Genomic DNA, 18,832 nt, shown 5'->3' on the forward strand with positions numbered 1-18,832 from the left:
AGACAGGTTCTGTCATGGAAACAGCTCACTACTTGAATAGATTGACTAGCCAGTGAATTTTGGGGGATCTGCCTGTCTCTACCCACTAAGTATTGAGTTTACAAAGTGCATTACCATCTTCAGATGGTAAGTGGGTGCTAAGGATCCAGACTTAGGTCTGCATGCCCGTGTGGCAGGCACTTTAGCTGGCTGAGACAACTCCCCAACTCCTCAGTACCCCAGTTTTCCTATACATTTTAAAATTCCAGTTTTTAGATAGATTTTACTCTGTAGCCCAGGCTGGGCTTAGAACTCACTCTTTATCCCAGGCTGATGTATAACTCCTGGAAGTCCTGCCTTGAGCCTCCAAGTACTAGGATTACAGATGTAAGCAGTTCTATACTCAGCTTGTCTATTCTTAATATAGCCCAGCCTCTGGGCTTCATGTAATTCTATCCACACAATTTTATCAACATTATAGCACAGCAGATACTTGCATCATCGTCACTTTACAGATTAATTTAGGAATGTTTTTGGGTGCTCATTAAACTAGATACTGGGGAAAACAGAGGTATATGATGTGTACTGTTTCCTCCTTTTAGAACACTCTTAACCTTAGCACTTTCCTAGTACAGAGGAAAGGGTCACGAATGTGGTAGATTTTCTGGCAAGGACTTTTACTAACAGCTTCGATAGTGGTGTTGAGGATTAATGAATGAGTCTCACTAGGTAGCCCAGGCTGCCCTTGAACTCAAGATCTTCCCACTTCAGATTCCCCAGTGCTAACCTAACACACTGGGCACTGAATGCCTCTCATATGTCAGACACTGGCTATAATCTCCAAGGAGAGAATGTGTTCAGCACCTCAGGACCCTTTTGCAAGGCAACCCTCATCACACTCAAGGCTAAGCAGCAGAATTGTCCAGGGATGATCATAGTGAAATTTCCTGTATTTCGAAAAGTTGATTCTGTGAACTACTGGGAGATATTTCACCCGTTAGTTTAGAGTTCTTATCTGTGTGTATGCGTGTCTGTGTTTGTGTGTTTATGCGTATGTGCACATATGACATGTCCAGATGTCTAGAGGTCAACCTTAGGTGTCTTTCTCAGGTGCTATCTATCTTGTTTTACAAAGAGTGTCTCTCACTGACTTTGCCAACTTGTCAGGGGTTACTAATTAGAAAACCCCAGGGTTCCTTGAGTCCCTTCTTCCCCAGTGCTGGAATTACAAGCATGTGCCGCATCCCATTTTTATTCATGTTCTGGGGCTTGAACTCAGTTCCTCATGCTTGCATAGCAAACATCTTATTTACTGAGCTATCCTCCCAGTTCTATATCCATCTTGACCATGACTTAAAAAAAATCCCTGAAATTTGAAGAAAACTGGAAAAAACTATAGCTGTCAAGCAGATACAGCAACAGATCTATTGAGCTTCTCAGATCATGTAAGTGGCCCACTTACTCTAGCACAAGATGACTTGGGACAAGAAATTAAACAACTAAGACTTTCTGAAAATTTGTCAATGTTGACTGTCTCTTGGACATGGGCAGTTTTAAATAGGCCATCCAAGCACCGGAAAGTGCTGTTTGAAAGACACAGTGTCCCAGAGACCCAAGACAATACTGATTAAGATCAAATAGCCAATTAAGCCTCAGTCTCCAAATTGCTGCCAGATGAATAAATAGCAGTGTGTGCCATCCAAGCATAACTTCACATGGGTAGCACCTCATTGGCCCCCAAAGAGGGCTGGAAAACATGGGTGAAGCAGAATTCTATTGGCTGGAAAGGGATAAAAAGAGACTTTGGTGAAGTCATTATTTCTGGTTAGTGATGACCTTTGAGAGTACAACACATGTGCATTGGTCCAGAAGCACCAAATTCAACCATGAACCCAGTAAGAAAAAGTGTGGAAAAGAAAAGAGGCCATCACCCACTTGTCTCTGAGCACTGGCTTTGTGTTAAATCAGGTTTCAGAATTCACAAAGCCTCAGTGAGAACATTAATGCCTTTTCCAAACAGAGCCCAAACTGTCACAAGCTGTTTCCTTGCTTTTGGTGATGAGTGAGATTGGTAGATATGAAGAGGATGCTAAGAATTGAAACTAATACACCTCTGTCGCAGCTCCCATCACAGGGAGGGCACAGGATAGCGACTTCTATTGATGTTGGGACTGAGTCCTTTGTTATAATGCTCAGGCACTCTTGTGGAGGATGAATACCAGCCGCAACTTTTCCTCAGCGGGTAACCTGGCTTTCACAAATATTTCATGACTAAAATTTGCCAATAATAATAATAATAATAATAATAATAATAATAATATAATTTGCATTATATTGTGATTCACTATAGACAATTTGTGAAATCAAGAATATACAGAATAATAATTAATTTAAAATAATAAGTGGAATACAAATTAGAATAAAAATTAGAAGAAGATGGTGAGGAGAGAGATTAGACAAAAGTCACCACAAGTTTATCTAGAGGTATAAGCATTCATTTTATTCTGAGCTGAACTCCTTTCTGCTCTATAGCCTATGTGTGTGTGTGTGTGTGTATACATATGTGTGTCTATTCCATGCACACACTCTTTCTTTACCTAACACACACACATGATTTAATGACTATGCAACTGAGGAGCCCCACTATCTGCTCTCTGTAGAGACTCAGAAAATCTGGTGATGCAGTTTGATAGATAGAGAGCCAATGATGTGGCCATGTGAGCTATAAAACAGAAGGCTACAGGTCCAGATGCTGGACAGGAAACTACAGTGTTTGACTTTTTGCTGTGCTGGGTTTTGGTCTTGCTCTGGCTCATGTTTGCTGAGGCCCTTTATGTCTTATTCAGAGTCACTTTCAGCCCCCTTGGTTACCTTGCTTATTTTTCAGTTGGCATGCTATCTTTTGATGTGACTTTAGAATAAAAACCTTAAGTCACAGGTAAGCTGGTGCTAATGAAAAAGGTGTGTATATTTACTCCCCCACCTTCATTTGTTGTATCTTCCTTTTCTCTGTCATAATGAGTTGAGTCAGTTAAACTGAGTTTCTTACAGTGCCAGCCCTTTAACATCTAATTGAACTACTAAGATGTTTCTTCACTATTTTTACAGGGATGGAGGTTGAATGTGGGATCTCACATGTTCTTGGGAAGCACTCTGCTACTAGACCATATGGCCAGACCACTTTCACTTTTTATTTTGAGACAGAGTCTAAGTTGAACTGACACTGAACCTCCTCTATAGTCCAGGCTAGTCTGGGACTTTCAGTTTTCCCTCACTCAGCTTCCTAAGTCCCTGGGATCACACCAGGCCTGGATCAGGATTTACTTCATTGACAGAGATTTTGTTTGGTAAAACTCAGACCCAAAGAATAAGTGATGGCTATCACACAGAATCACTTGATGGAATGCCATGAGTCCTTTTTATTTCAGAGTGCTTAAGTAAGGCTGAGGAGAGGCTGGGTACACAAGTGTCTTTAGAATAAGCCAAAACCAACACCACTTTCTGGTTTTGAAAAGAAAAAAAAAAAAAAAAAAACAGTCTGTCTGCACACATAAACTCACAGCAGTTGCATGAGACCTGCACAAAATTGAGTCGGCCAACATTCCAGCATGGATAGGGGAAGTACTCATGAAGTCCCACCCATAGCCGAGAAGCTATTGATGACTGATGGGGAAGGAAGATGTTTTATTCAGGGACACAGCTCCTGAAAGGCTACCCATGCTCCAGTAGGTGATCCTGGACCCATCCACATATGAGCAACACTAACCACCTTTGAGAGAGAGAGATGACAGAGACACAGAGAGAGACAGGAGAGAGAGACAGGAGAGAGAGAGAGAGAGAGAGAGAGAGAGAGAGAGAGAGAGAGAGAGAGAGAGAAAGGAAGAGAGAGAACAGATATAGTTGGGAGGAAAAGGTGGTGGGGTTAGAAAATAGGGAAGAAACTAGAGGGGGGGAATATGGAGTAGACTTGATCAAAATATATCATATTCATGTATGTATTTCTGAAACAATAAAAATGTTTTTAAAGGATACACAAGTAGGGGTCACTTGTTAATATTCTGTGACCGATCAGCACCTCAGTCCTCCAAAGACTGACATGAAGAAGTTTGGAACAGCAAATTAAGTGGTTCTTTGATCTTGAGCAGTGTTTTAACCAGCCTTACTTAAAAACCTGAATGGACAGCTTGGAGGTCTAAGCAAAAGGAAAATGATAAATATTCATAGAAGATTAGTGTGTCATATTAAAATTCTAGATTCATTCATAAAATATATTTCCTTTGTGGACAGGAATATGATATGTTAATGATATAAGGGAAGAGGGCAGGTTGTCTTTCCAAGGCTGGGCTCTGCCCAGGGCCTGCTAACTCTCAGGGAATGGTGAGGCAGTTCCAATATGAACTTCCTTCTGCCATAGACTATGTCACTTATTGCCCAGAGAACACCAGAAAGAGGTGCAATTAATGTGCAGCAGAGAATCACTCTTCCTGGAGACAATGCCGTAAGGTTGTGACATATGGTATAATACTGCCATCTTCAGCTCCACTTCTTATAGATCTCTGACCTTGGTCATCTCAGCTGTCAGTAGTGATTCTTACCATACCAATCAGAAGAGAGAAAAACACTATAACTGTATCTGCTTTAAATCAACTTAAATATAGCACTCAGATCTATAATTGAAACTTCAGTCTTGGTCATTGCAGAGGTCTTCTTCATGCTACAGGCTGTACAAAATCACATTATGTAGACAGCATGAAGCTATCAGGGAGAATCCTGAGCAGTCTTTGTTATTCATCTTGAGAAATCTCATTGTCTACACTACCTGACCCCTTCATGTACAATAGCTTGGCTGGAATGGATCTGGCTTTGAGCATGCGATTGTTTATGGAGGCTGAAGCCCTTCTTTAAGGGTCTACCTGTTATTTTCTTATCCATGTTTCTCATTACTGATGGCAGAGCCAAGAAGGGAAGGCATGAGAGGCCCTGGTACTAGGGGCTAAGAAAACAGCAATGCCACTTTAGGCTAGTTTCTTCTGGATCAAGCGTTTGGGACTTGGTTTTTGTTAAATGACACATTCCCAGGATCAGCCAGTAAGGGAACTGGAGAAGGCAGAAGGGGAAGAATTCAGTCAAGAGTGTTTTCAAATGCAACCTGATCCCACAGGGATCTGGAAAGTGAAAATTAAAGTTCAAGGGACATACCCATCGAATTGGTAACCTTTGGCTGGATAAAGGATGAGGCAAAAATCAAGGTAAATTTTTTTTTAGCTCTCTTCAGTTGGGCAAACTATTTTTCATACCCAAGGACAGTCTGCTGAAGGATGCAGATGCCAGCTATAAGCAGAAAGACACAGAAGTACAAGGCAGGTCCCTTGTATTGCTACAGGGATATGAGAAACCTGGTAGGGGCTCCTGTAGAATTCAAGATGAGAGCAGTTACTAAGCTGTCACATTTGTGCCTGTAAAATGGCACCATAACAAACCACCTCATACGGTGCTCTTCAGGGAGGTAGGGACTAAGAATATAGAAGGTCTTTAAATGTTCATCCGAAACAACATTCCAGAGAAGTGCACCTCTGGTGACAGTTTTGTTCATGAATTAGCATAAAGGACATGCCCAATTGAATGTGTTTCTATCCTCAGGCTGAGTATCAAAAAGAACAAGGCAATGTGCTATTTATTATTAATCATGGAATGTTCTACTTAGCAAAGCAGAGCTTCTAGCTCCTTAATGCCAGAGATAGAGATATTTTAAATTCTCTGTTGGCTTTGTCTGAAATATCTGTACCAATGAGGTGAAATGAGAATAAAGCCCTTGGAAAAAAAATCAAACAGAAGAGAATCATGAATCTGTCCAATTGGAGAGATACAAAGGTTTCTAAAAAGAGAACACATGGAGGAATGGAGATTGCTTTGAAACCTGTGGGAAGGACCTCTGATGAGCCATGACCGTCTGTATACCCACCAGGGGGATGTCTAAATGAGGAGAAACAACAGTGGACAGACCAAATCTTAGACTGTCTTTAAAAGCATCATAAGTAGGTGTGCAGCTTTGGAAAATACAGGAAATGAGAGAGAGGAGACAATGTCCAGGTGCTGTTTGATATAGGAGTGAAAATGTACGGTTTCAGTGTGCAGGATTAAAACTGTGAGACACTGCATGTGGTACCTAGAAGCCCGAGTCTACTCGATTTTGGAGCTCATCATTGCTTCTGTTCCAGTCTCCATTTTCTCTCATGCAGAGACATCAATTTGCATACATATTTATTTATTTGCCTACACACATTTATTTTCTTATATATTTTCACCTTTTTGGCCGTTTAAGCTCCCTTGTGATTTTTTTTCCTTGTAAGTATTCTTTCTGCTTATTAGTACCTGTCAGCTTCATTGGATTTCCTATTAAATTATCCACTGAATTTTTTATTTCATCATTGTCCTTTTCCATTTTAGATTTTTCCTGTGGTTATATTTTAAGGCTTATAGTTTTCTGCTAAAGTTATTCATCTTGTCCTTGGTTTCCTTGAGGATATTTGGCACAGTTACGTCTTAAAGTGATATCACAAAACAACATTATCTAGAGCTTTATGATTCTCCTTCTTTAGTCTGTGTTTCTCTTGATTTCCAGTTACATGGTCTTGCCTTCCATCTTGGTCAGTTGGGGCTGCTACAACAGAGTGGCACAAATCGACTGACTAATGTTTATCTCTCATAGTCCTAGAGGCTAGGACGTTCAAGATCAAGACACTAGCATCTAGATGACTTGTCTAGTAAAGACCTACTTCCTAATTTATAGATGTTGCAATCTTGCTGTCTCCTTACATGAAGGAAGACAGGGGAGAAAACTCTCTGGATTCTGTTTCACAGAGGCAGTAATATCAATGATAAGCATTCTATCCTCATGATCTAATTACTTCCCAAGCATTCTATGTTTGAATGCTACACTATGGGAGTAGTTAGAATTTCCACAGAAGGCTTTTGAGGGAGACACAAACATTCACTCCATTGAATCATCACTTAGATGGATCATCACTTAGACGTATGCTTAGCTCTATCTTGGTGGCATTCTATATACAATAACTTAAGTCCACTAAGTGTTCTCAGAGTTCTCCATCCTAAGGTCTCACCAAGTTTCAGCTGCTCTGGTACCTGTGGTTTTACTTAGTTCAGAAGTAAGATGTGCTGTATGAAAAGTTTACATATGATCTGATTCGACAAATGTATACATTTTTGTATTATTTTGGGAAAATGTATGCACTGAAGAATTGTGGGAATAGAGTCATACCCTCACATGCTGGGTAGTGATATATTCCAAATTAGCTTCTCTTTCATTCTTATTTTAAAGCTTTCCCAGTGAGAGAAGCAAATAACTTCAAAACTATAAATCTTTATTTTCTCTAAAAGTTCAACAACTTCTCAGTGTTCAAACTCACAGTAAATGTAGCAGATGTACACACCCTGAGGGCCTATCCCATGACAAATCAGGACATGAGAGTCTACCAGACCATGAAAATGCCTTCTTCCAAGGAAAGAAGAACCAGGTCTCAGGTTTACCTGTCCAACCATCAGCAGAAAGAGTTTTTTCACCTTCTGCTGAAGCTGATGTGAGTACAGTTGAAATCTTTAGTTCTCTGGTATTTCAGGACTCTCTGTCTCTCTTGGCCATGAGCAAAGCTCAAAATAGATGAAGAACAACGCTTGTAAATACTTAAACTTCAGTTCTTACATTGACTAATTGGGCACAGATTTAGGTAAAAGTCATAGCTAGGCAGTCTAGTTGGGAGGGGTCATGACCAAGTAAATAACTGTCCCATGTAGGCAAAGCAGTACTTATCAACTCCAAACCCCAATTAATTGTTGTCATATGGAAGCATAGATTTAAACATTTCAGTCCTGAATCATTTTAAATGCCAGTAACTTGACTTAAGATCTCTCAATTTTTATGTTATGACTAATTCTATAGTTTTAAACATGCATGTGGGATACACTGCCTCTCATACCTTTCATGAAAGGCCCCAGCAGTGGACTTTTGGCTATGTGTTCAGAACTGAAGCATCTGTACTAGATGAAGGTAGCCTCACTTGATGTTTCCTCTGCCTGTTTCTCCCACACCAGTGTCATTCCCAAAACACAGCACTGAGGTTTTCTGAGTCCACTTGAGATGTTAAAACTGTACTTCCTTGTTATTGCATCTCAGTATTTTTGAACAGCTTGCTCAGAAAGGTCCCTTTCTTACACTTAAAATAGGAGCTTAGGATTGCTCACAAGAGGAGGTGATTGTATTACATAACCCCAAGGCACACAGATTTTGACTGATCTATTACCATATGGCCTAGGGACAGTCTTCAAGGAAGGACAAGACTTTGGCTAGTTCTAGAAATTTTCCCAAGTGGCATATAGAAATAATATTCATTCATTTATTTATGATTAAAAAATAATTTAGTGGTATTGTCCAAATGGAAATACTCTTCTTGTCTGGGAGCAAGTAAATAAGCTGCTGGGAAGGTGATTGGGGCAGTTATAGGACACAAGGCCTGTTGAATGTACAATTGCATTACTTGGGGGACTGTTCCAGAGGAGTGAGTCAGTAGAAGAAATGACAGAAAAGAAAGCAGGGATAAGTGCTGGAAAGATGGCTTACTTGTTGCTTTTGCAGAGAATCTAAGTTCTATGAGTGGCTCTCAACAGTTTAGTTCAAGGGATTTGATCCCCTTCTTCTGACCTTTGTAGGCACAAGGCACACATATAGCGCACACATATATGCAAACAAAATGTACATACATATAAAATAGATATTGAAGAAGAAAGAGACAAGGGAAGCTATTAGAGCCATTGGTTCCAAATTCAATAACAAATGTTGGATTTTTCATGAGTTTATATGTCTTTCTCTAGGCTGGTTAGGGCCCGACGAAAGTGTTAGATGCTCCTGGAACAAAGGTTACAGACAATTAGGAGCTACTATGTGGATGCTGGGAACCCAAGTCCTCTGAAAGAACAGTCAGTGCTCTCAATTTCTGAGTTATCTCTCCAGCACTACCCAGTACCCTGTACCCTGGTTGTTTTGTTGTTATTTTGTTGGTTTTTTTTTTTTTTAAACTAAAAATTTTAGCGTACTGTTTTCTTCCTGGAGTTGAATCTAAAGTCTAAATCCATTTTAGATATATACTTTTGATTCAAATCAATTCTACTTCCTGAGTACACACCATAAGTAGGACAATGGTAGAGTGGGGGTTAATTGCACGAGTGTTGGGAAATGAAACATATAAAACACCACCATCAAAACATAATAACCACCATATACTAACTGAGAAATCTAAGTGGCATATTTACATTTGTCCAGGCTTGCCCAGCTTCTGCAGTTTGAGAAAGAAATAAACAAATGTCATCTAGGACCCCAGATTTAGTGTCAAACTTATTTATATTTCCAATGAATGATTCTTTTCATTTAAGAATAAATCGTGAAGCAAGCAGATGACATGCCTACCACATGCTTCTCCACAATGAATTTTCCTTGGGAGACTCTTCTAAGCACTGCTGTTAGCAGGCTCCCTGACAATGTATTTTTAATTCAATGAAATGTGAAAAGAATCTATTCTAAAACTGGATGACTCAGACTTTTAACAGTTCTTCCTCCCCCATATCCTTTCACTTCTAGTCCTTGAAGAAAGAAACTGCTCAGACCTTGCAGGCCCAGTCAATGGGTTCAAGAAAATCACAGGAGGTCCCGGACTTCTCAATGAGCGCCATGTAAAAATTGGCACGGTTGTGTCTTTCTTTTGTAATGGTTCATATGTTCTGAGTGGCAATGAGAAAAGGACTTGCCAGCAGAATGGAGAGTGGTCAGGAAAGCAGCCTGTCTGCATGAAAGGTAACTCACCGGCATCTCTGGATTCTACAGCATAGAGCATAGAGTCATTGTAACTCTTTGACAGCTCCCATGCCTGCTTAAGTCCCTGGAATAATGTTTCCTTGTAGCTTCATCCTTAAACTCCTGTAACTCCTGGCTCGGAGAATATCCTTTAAAAACGTTGTGTCTTATTTCTTGGGTCCCAAGAAGACTTCACTCTCATCTTGCCTAAGATGATGAAGGAAGATGCCAAGGCTAGGTTTTAGATATGGAAATCCAAGGTCAGAAGTTGTAAGCCTTTGCGCATCCATTTTTGTCATGTATTTAATAAAAGAGCCAATAAGCACATGTACCTGGTCACCTATATGAGGGGACACTACAGATGTTGATGGCTAAAACCAAAGACAGCAGACCTTCAAACTTCTAACGAATGAATGAGTAGTTTGGAAAACAGAGAGAGATCAGTATTCCTGAAATAGAGGTGATAGTGTGAGGGAGGTAGGATTGGTCATAGTCAGGATGGATTTAAGGATGCTAGGAAGAGCTGGGATAATATTCCAGATGAAAGGATGAAAAAGTGGGTATAGACAGAAGTGGAAGTGTCTGTCTTACGGTAAGCTCAAGGCAAGCCATCTAGAAAGTAACATCTAAAATATAGGTTGGAAGCAGGAAGCCCTGGGCTGTTGTGTAGGGAGCTGGAGCCCTCCATAGAAGAGAGGCAGCTTTGCCCTGACTTTATTCATTGGTCATTTCAGGCTGATGCCTTCTTTACTGAGAAGGAGAGTGTGCTCATGTCCTAGATTGTCAAGACCGTTGCCCCTCCCCGTCACCCTCTCTGCTGGGTGTTTGTCAACAACCTGAACCATGGGGAAAGGAATGAAAAAGAAAAAAGGGGTAAATGTGAAAGGGATAAATCACTTTAGACTTTTGCCAGAAGCAACTTTCATCCTCCCAGCAGAAGGCCTGATGTTTTATTTCATTAAGTATGGGAACGGTGTTGCATATGTCCTTGGAGGGTTTTTTGTCAACTTTTCTCTTACAAATTAATACAACCAAAGTACTCTAAGTTGCTAATTAGACAAATGTTGGCTGCTAGATTGGGAAAGAGAGATGGGAAGGATTCATTTTCCCTGGAAGAAAAAAAAAGGAAAGATTTCAGTGAATTGAAACTGAGCTCTGAGTTGTCCTCTGGTGACTGCTAGGGACCTTCATTGCAGAGACAGGACAAGGAATGGTTGGTTACTCAAGACTTATTTATAATTGGCACTGTGGTCTGATTTTAAACAAGGGCTTCCTAATTCCCTCTGTGGGCTCTATTTTGGAACCTTCACTTTGAGTTTTATTCCACTATGATCTAGTTTGCTGACACCATTCCCATGAACAGATGGCCCTAATCTATTAACTACCCCTGTCCCAAGTCACCTCAGAGGAACAGATTTTCAGAGGAGACTACTGAGTCCTACAGAAGCAGCTCCCAGCTGAAAAGCAGCTGGCATCTTGCTGAGTACACTGCTGAGGCTTTTCTAGCCCATGCAGCTTCTGAGACCTATGAATGAATGCACGGTGTCTGGAAGGGTGGGAGTCGGGTGTTATTCTGGATGGCATGATGTGACCAGTGAAGACGGAAAAGCATCATACAGCATGGTTTATCTGTTTCTAGCCTGCCGGGAACCGAAGATCTCAGACCTGGTGAGAAGGAGAATCCTTTCGATGCAGGTTCAGTCAAGGTGAGGCTAAGCACCTGAACTCTTTCAAGGCTAATGGCTATTTCCCTTCTCCACTTGTGTTTGGCCAAAGACAGCCTGGCATTTCTAAGGGACATTTAGTGCTAACTGGTCATGAAAGAATGGGGCTTGTTAGATGGAGGCTCATTAGCCAGCTGCTTTTGGCTAAGAGGAAGCTACTATTGGAAGAAGTACAAGTTTTATTGGATCGTGGGAAAGCAGATGGTTGGTGAGAAGAAGCAGGGCTTCCCTGATGATCTTTGAGGAGTTGGATTCTAATACTTTAGTCTTCCTGAAATGACTGCTTTGCTATTATGGCAGCTTCTAGGAGCCAGCAATCCTGCTAAATCCTGCAGCCAGCTAGAATGTAGGAAGATGGTCTTGATGGTGAGAAATCAGATGGGGTAGGCTGTGGAGCTCAGAAACTAGAGATAAATGACTGAGAAGAGAGACATGGACTCTGATGAGAGACATGAACTCTGATGAAAGACATGGACTCTGATGAGAGACGTGGACTCTGATGAGAGACATGGACTCTGATGAGAGACATGGACTCTGATGAGAGACATGGACTCTTGGGTATACTCAATGTTCTTCTTGGGAAGAAAGATGAAGCCTACCTGCTAGTGAGAAAGGAGGCCATGTCTACTCTCTTCTACATCCCCTCTCTATTGCAGTTGTACAGATCTCTTTGGTTTCCTTCTACCAGTCTAAACACAATTCTGTTTGAGAAACATCAAACTTGTGGCTTCTTTAATCTGGAAACTTGTTTCTACTGGATCTCGCAGAGGCTTACCCAACCTCCATTCTTCAGTTCTCGGCTCTTTTTCACCTAACGGAGAGATCATCTCTGACTATTCTTTTATGCTAGATAAATACTCTACTACTACCACTGCATCCCCAGTCCCCAGCTATTATTTTAAATAAAACTAGTAACATCACATGTGTCCTGACACCCCATCAGCCTGTTTCCATTACCTGGTGTTCTATGACCTTCACCATAATCATCATCTTCCTCCTCCTCCTCTTCCTCCTCTTCCTCTTCCTTCTCTTCTTCCTCCTCCTCTTCCTTCTCCCTCTTTTCTCTGCCACCATGTCTGCCACATAGAAGCCATTCAGTAAATAGTACTTAAATGAATAAGTTGGATTAACAGTTAAGGGTTCAAAACTTGCTTCTGCCTCTCTTTAGTCCTAGTTACGTTTAAACATTTCCTGAAGTTAAATGTGCCTTCATCTTCCTTTTTCAAAAACAGGGGTAATTAATAACCCCTTAGGATTGCTGTGAGGATTAAAACCACACTGACAGATGACACTGAAGCTGTGTGCCAGATGTTGCTCTTGTCACTTTACATGTATTAATTTACTTAGTGCTCACAGTAACCATAGAAGCTGTGTATTTTTATTATTATTTGCATCTTATTAACATATCCTTGCTTATGTGGAAGCTGAGGTTCTAAGGAGTTAGGTGATTTCCAGAACAAGATGTCAGTTTAAACAGAGCTGACTTGGATTGTCCTTCAGTGAGGGTTGCTGACCACACTCACCTCTGCTCAGGTTCTCACCCGTATTTGCCTTTCTCCAGACAAGGTGTTCCCTTGGGAACAATGGCGGTAGAATACAGACTCTCTCATCTCTGTCTTGGTGGCTTCCCTGGAGTGGGCTCTCTGCTAAGTGCAATGCTTTCCGTGTTTAGGTGATGCCACCTGTGCAGGAGTCCTGAGCTACATGAAGAGTCAATAGGGCTTCCTACTGTTGTAGTAGTTTTAATAGGAGATTGGGTAGCAAGGTGCTAGGTGACTCCTGCAATTGAGAAAGCAAGCCTAAAATCTAGTTAAAGTGTCTTTCTGGAAGGCAAGCTGCTGAAGTGGGGGTATTCTTAGATTCTGTAGCTTCTCGAAACAAAAATAGACTTTAGTGACCAAAAGGTAAGCATGCTGTACATTCAGAAGCTCCTAGACCTGGCTATAAACATAGCATGGATATCTGTTGAATGAAGTCTCTGTGGACTGAATGTTTCCTGAGCCAAACACCACAGATACAAGAAATAGATTTCATCTTAGACAACATGAAATTGATATGATAGAGATACTAGGATGAAAATGGTGACCGTTAAATGCTATCTTGGGTGTCATCTTCCTTTACTATGCTCCAAAGCAACACCCCCCCCCCAACAAGTGCCTCTCTAGGCTTCATTTCCCCACTTGTTATTACATGGGGATGAACACATCAATTCCTGAAGGAACCCCAGTCTGCCGCCTGACAGCCATTATGTACCAATGTAAAGCAATCATAAGCTGTAGGATATGTGTCTCTCCCTACAGATAGTCTCCAGGGGGCTCAACTTGAAGCTCAGTTAATGCCCCTTTCCCCATTTACACACAAGCTTTTGTATTTCTCCTAAGCAGTGTTGCCTGAGAGAAAGTTCTAGTCTCTGAGGTAAACTAATTACATTTTCTAATTGGCAAATCAAGCTACTGTATCAACATAGTTTAGTTCAAGTCAATTCCTAATATTGTCCCATTACGGTAATGTTTAGAGAAAAGAATGTGCCTGGCTTTCTCTCATTCAAATTAATTCCTTTTCTTGTTTATTTTTGCAATTAAATGCTCTCTCTCTCTCTCTCTCTCTCTCTCTCTCTCTCTCCCTTTCTTTCTCCCCCTCTCCCCTCAGTGTGTGTCTACACAAAGAATACATATATATCATAATATTATATCAGACTTTATTTGGTTTGGTTTAAAATCCTAGGTACTTGGAAGAATGCCAGGAGCAAAGGACTACAGCATTGAGTGACATTAAGAAAATTTATTCAATAGCAAGAGAGAGAGAGAGAGAGAGAGAGAGAGAGAGAGAGAGAGAGAGAGAGGAAGGGAGGGAAGAGAGAGAGGGGGATAGAGGGAGAGAAAGGAGGAAGAAGAAACCAGAGAGAAAAGAAAGAGAATGTAGATAGACAAAGACAGGGAGAAAAGCAAAGGGAGAGAAAATGAAAATGGGAGGTTTTTTCTCTCCTATAACCAACATCATCATGAGAACTGGATGCTAAAGTCTTGCCTTTGTTCTTTCCCTGGCCCTGTGTGCCTTGATCCAGAGAGACACCATTACACCAGCTTTATTCCACGGCTTTCAGCAAGCAGAAACTACAGGATGTCTCTACCAAAAAGCCAGCCCTTCCTTTTGGAGACCTGCCCCCTGGATACCAACATTTGCACACCCAGGTCCAGTACGAGTGCATCTCACCCTTCTACCGCCGCATGGGAAGCAGCAGGAGGACATGCCTGAGAACTGGGAAGTGGAGTGGGCGGGCCCCAACTTGTATCCCAAGTGAGTCAAGGCTCATCTTTGAGTTTGGTCCTCTTTCCTTTTTCATGGCCACTTGTGAACTGAACTGCTGTTAATATTGTGGAAGACTTTTATGGAAAGCTTAATTGAGCAAGGGGATTTTCTCCCATTGATTCCCTCAGTTTAGTGACCTTTGGAATTTCGAAATTCAAGCTCCCTCCTTTTGGCTTAACCTTACTATGCAGAAGAGATTGGCTCATAAGATCTTAGAGGAACTGTTTCTTGTAAATGTTTCATCATATTTAGAAAAAAGAAAAGACCAGTGATTGATACCAAGTGGGCATAAAGCTAACACTGTGAGAGGATTCCACCTATGTCATCTTCACAACCTTGTCAAGGCTCCACTTTCACACTCAGTCTCCAATGAATTAATTAACTGACATGAATTAAAATGATGTGATAGTAGATAACATGAGATAGTATGTGGAAGTTCTGGACTAGAGGCTTGCACATTCTCACCTACCCTCTTCATCTTCTTTGAGGAAAGGGAATGGTGTGGCAAAGTTTGTTGTGGCCGTGCTTATGGAGACAGTCATGGGATTTTTGTCTGTTACATCATCCCATTTGGGCGACTCAGAAAGCCCCTAAAGTCATTATTATTTCCCTGTACATTTTCTAGACAAAGAAGTCAAGGCTCTAAGGAGCCAGATAACTTCACTGAACTACAAACCCTTCACTTTTAACTCTAGATTTTATAGCCAATGACATGTAAGGTAGCTGATTAATACCAAAGGAAGGGGTGTTAAGGAGATAGCTTAGCAGGTAAGGACTTGTTGTACAAGTGCCAGGGTCATGAGTTTGGCTGGGCACCGGGGCATGTGTCTGTGATCCCTGAGTGACAGAGGCAGAAAGATCTCTAGGGCTTGCTGGCTAGTCAGTTCAGCCAAATTGGTGAGCTCCAGGGTCAGTGAGAGACCCTGCCTCAGTAAATAATGTGAAGAGAAATCAAGGAAGTTACTAATAGCTGACATCCACTACTGACCTTCACATACATATGTGCACATGTATCTGTATGCACATGATTAACCAAAAGAAAAAAAAGACAGGTTGGTTTACTGAGATTTGTACTGTCTTGGTTGAGTGACCATTTGTGTTCAGATAGTAATAGTCTGAGTTGATCCTATCAAACTGATGTTTTCTCCATAGTCTGTGGAAAAATCGAGAGCATTGATTCTCCAAAGACTCAAGGGACCCGCTGGCCATGGCAGGCAGCCATCTACCGGAGGACCAGTGGTGTGCATGATGGTGGTCTACATAAAGGTGCATGGTTCTTGGTCTGCAGTGGTGCCCTGGTAAATGAGCGTACTGTGGTTGTAGCTGCTCACTGTGTGACTGAGCTGGGGAAGGTCACCATCATCAAGACAGCAGACCTCAAGGTTGTCTTGGGAAAATTCTACAGGGATGATGATCGGGATGAGAAGACCATCCAGAATTTACGGGTGAGAAAGAGCTTTGACTTAACCAGTTATGAGAGCAGAAGAACAGGGCCCATGTCAGCCACATCACTTTAGCATTTCAGTATCCATCCCTATGCCTGGCATGCCACAGGGGCTCAGAGTTTCAGACAGACTCTAACAGACTCTAATAGGGAGTTAGCAAACCATGAAGTGGTCCTCCACAACTTTGCTTGTTTTGAAAATAAGGTAGAACTAAGTAATAACTATTACTGTAGTCCTCAAAACTCATTCACCTTACGTTAAAATGTACATTACTTTATTGGCATTTACTGTAAATTATAATATACTAAACATTGATGGAGCTATTTATTTGGATATCTCTGTTTGAAATTATTTGTTTTAGGGATATTGTGACTTGTTACTGTGACCCAGCTACCCAGGTCAAGGTAGATTAATTTCTTGAATGAAAAAGAGAAGTAATTGTCTATTATATTTGAATTTGTAGATTTATCACAAGTAGGCTTTGAGGACATAAGTTTTATCTAAGATACGCCTGAGTATAATATACTTCTCACCTGTTCTGTGTCCTCCTTCCATTCATCCATCTGTCCATCTGTATATCCTACCCTATTTTTCTTTATACCTGTCTATCCATTCTTCTTATACATCCTTAAAGGTACATGAGATGCTTTTAATGGGCTAGAGATTATAAACTAGTATCTTGTAGGGCTAATGCATGGATTCTGCTAAATAGCATATCTGTTCTTAATTAGTTGATTAGGCATTAAACATTTGAGGTATTTCCAAGAAAGACTTGGGTTCCATTTTCTGGTAAAGTCAGAATGCTTGTCACATCTTAGTATAGCAGTGTACAAAATATCATCTGCCTATTTTAGATGGGACATGACCACTAAACTTCTATGACCTTACCTGAGGACTCTACTTATTCAATACCACCTTCTTGGCCCCAGTAGGCATTTGAATTGACAACTGTGAAAATACAACAATTACTTTCTATGATTCCTTGAGCAAAGCTACAAAAAAATTTGTAGCTGTCACTGAGACAGTTTCTCTCAATAATTTGACCCCTAACCGGCCTCTTCTTGTCCACACTGGAGTTGTCTGTTTACCGCTGGTATCTCTTCCTTGCATTTATAGATTTCGGCTATCATTCTGCACCCCAACTATGACCCTATCCTGCTTGACACTGACATCGCCATTCTGAAGCTCCTAGACAAGGCCCGCATCAGTACCCGTGTCCAACCCATCTGCCTGGCTACCACTCGGGACCTCAGCACCTCTTTTCAGGAGTCCCACATCACTGTGGCTGGCTGGAACATCCTGGCAGACGTAAGGAGCCCTGGCTTTAAGAATGACACCCTACATTATGGAGTGGTCAGGGTGGTAGACTCAATGCTTTGTGAGGAACAACATGAAGACCATGGCATTCCAGTTAGTGTCACTGACAACATGTTCTGTGCCAGCAAGGACCCCAGTACCCCTTCTGACATCTGCACTGCAGAGACAGGGGGCATCGCTGCTTTGTCCTTCCCAGGCCGAGCATCCCCTGAGCCACGTTGGCATTTGGTGGGGCTGGTCAGCTGGAGCTATGACAAGACATGTAGCAATGGCCTATCCACAGCCTTCACAAAGGTATTGCCTTTCAAAGACTGGATTGAGAGAAACATGAAATGAACCAGCCACAAGGCCACTGAGAAGCTTTATCCTAGCATCCATCTGTATATATGGTGTGGACCTGAAGTGTAATTTTGCCCATAATCTTGCCTACTGAAAGGCTTCTGGTTTCAGGGACTTATCTCAATAGAAGGTGAATAGAGCTTACTTTCTGTCAGGGAACTGTCTTCCTGACTACTTGGGAATCATCTAAAAGATGCTAGATCTTGCAAGAACTGGATTTCTTCAAAGAAGACCATGTAAATAAAAGGATAACCTCCTGCTCCTTCTCCACTCAAAGTGATGTGACTGTCAATCAGTTTGGGTTGATAAGGTTGACTTGGGAAGGCCTGGGATGCACCTAGCTTCAGTCAACGTTCCAAAGAACAGCTTGCATGACAGCCCAGGGAAAGGAGCTTGGGTGTGGCACATGCTCCTGTGTACATTGTCACAAGAGTTTCTGATCCTTTTCCTTTCCAATCTTCTGTACACATTTCAATAAAACAAGGGTTGGCTTCTGACCTACAAAAGTGATGCTCTCATTTTTGCATGCTGTTTTCATGAGTTATATGAATTTGAGGTAATAATTTGGTGAGGGCCCTTTAACATAGAGCCAAGGGGTATAATTTTCCAATCTGTCTGTCAAGTGCCGTCTTTATTTTACCAGTCATTGGAGCTTGGAGGGTCATGGGACAGGCAAGTCAGATAATACATAGGGAGGCAAGTATGAGTGCCGTGCTGGTTAATCTTGCCTGCAATCTCATTTGGACTGAGAGGTGCCGGGACTGATAAAGCCCAGCTCTAGGTGTTTGGAAGGCTGTTTCACAGGAGGATTAATTAAGAAGGGAAGACTTACCCTGAATGTGGGAAGTTTCCCACAC

At 41.5% G+C, this 18,832-nt stretch overlaps 1 protein-coding gene across 1 annotated transcript in view; it reads left to right on the forward strand.

Moving 5' to 3' along the window:
- Pamr1 (peptidase domain containing associated with muscle regeneration 1) overlaps positions 1-18,481 on the forward strand; it is an 88,742-nt gene extending 70,261 nt beyond the window's left edge. Inside the window, exons 7-11 of the mRNA XM_034496421.1 lie at positions 9,629-9,841; positions 11,481-11,547; positions 14,630-14,862; positions 16,027-16,319; positions 17,436-18,481. Of these exons, the coding sequence (XP_034352312.1) occupies positions 9,629-9,841; positions 11,481-11,547; positions 14,630-14,862; positions 16,027-16,319; positions 17,436-17,972 (1,343 nt within the window). The 3' untranslated portion in view covers positions 17,973-18,481. The remainder of the gene's footprint in view (positions 1-9,628; positions 9,842-11,480; positions 11,548-14,629; positions 14,863-16,026; positions 16,320-17,435) is intronic.
- The last annotated feature ends 351 nt before the right edge of the window (positions 18,482-18,832 follow it).

The sequence above is a fragment of the Arvicanthis niloticus genome, chromosome 2 (genome assembly GCF_011762505.2).
Source record: "Arvicanthis niloticus isolate mArvNil1 chromosome 2, mArvNil1.pat.X, whole genome shotgun sequence".
Lineage (NCBI taxonomy): Eukaryota > Metazoa > Chordata > Mammalia > Rodentia > Muridae > Arvicanthis > Arvicanthis niloticus.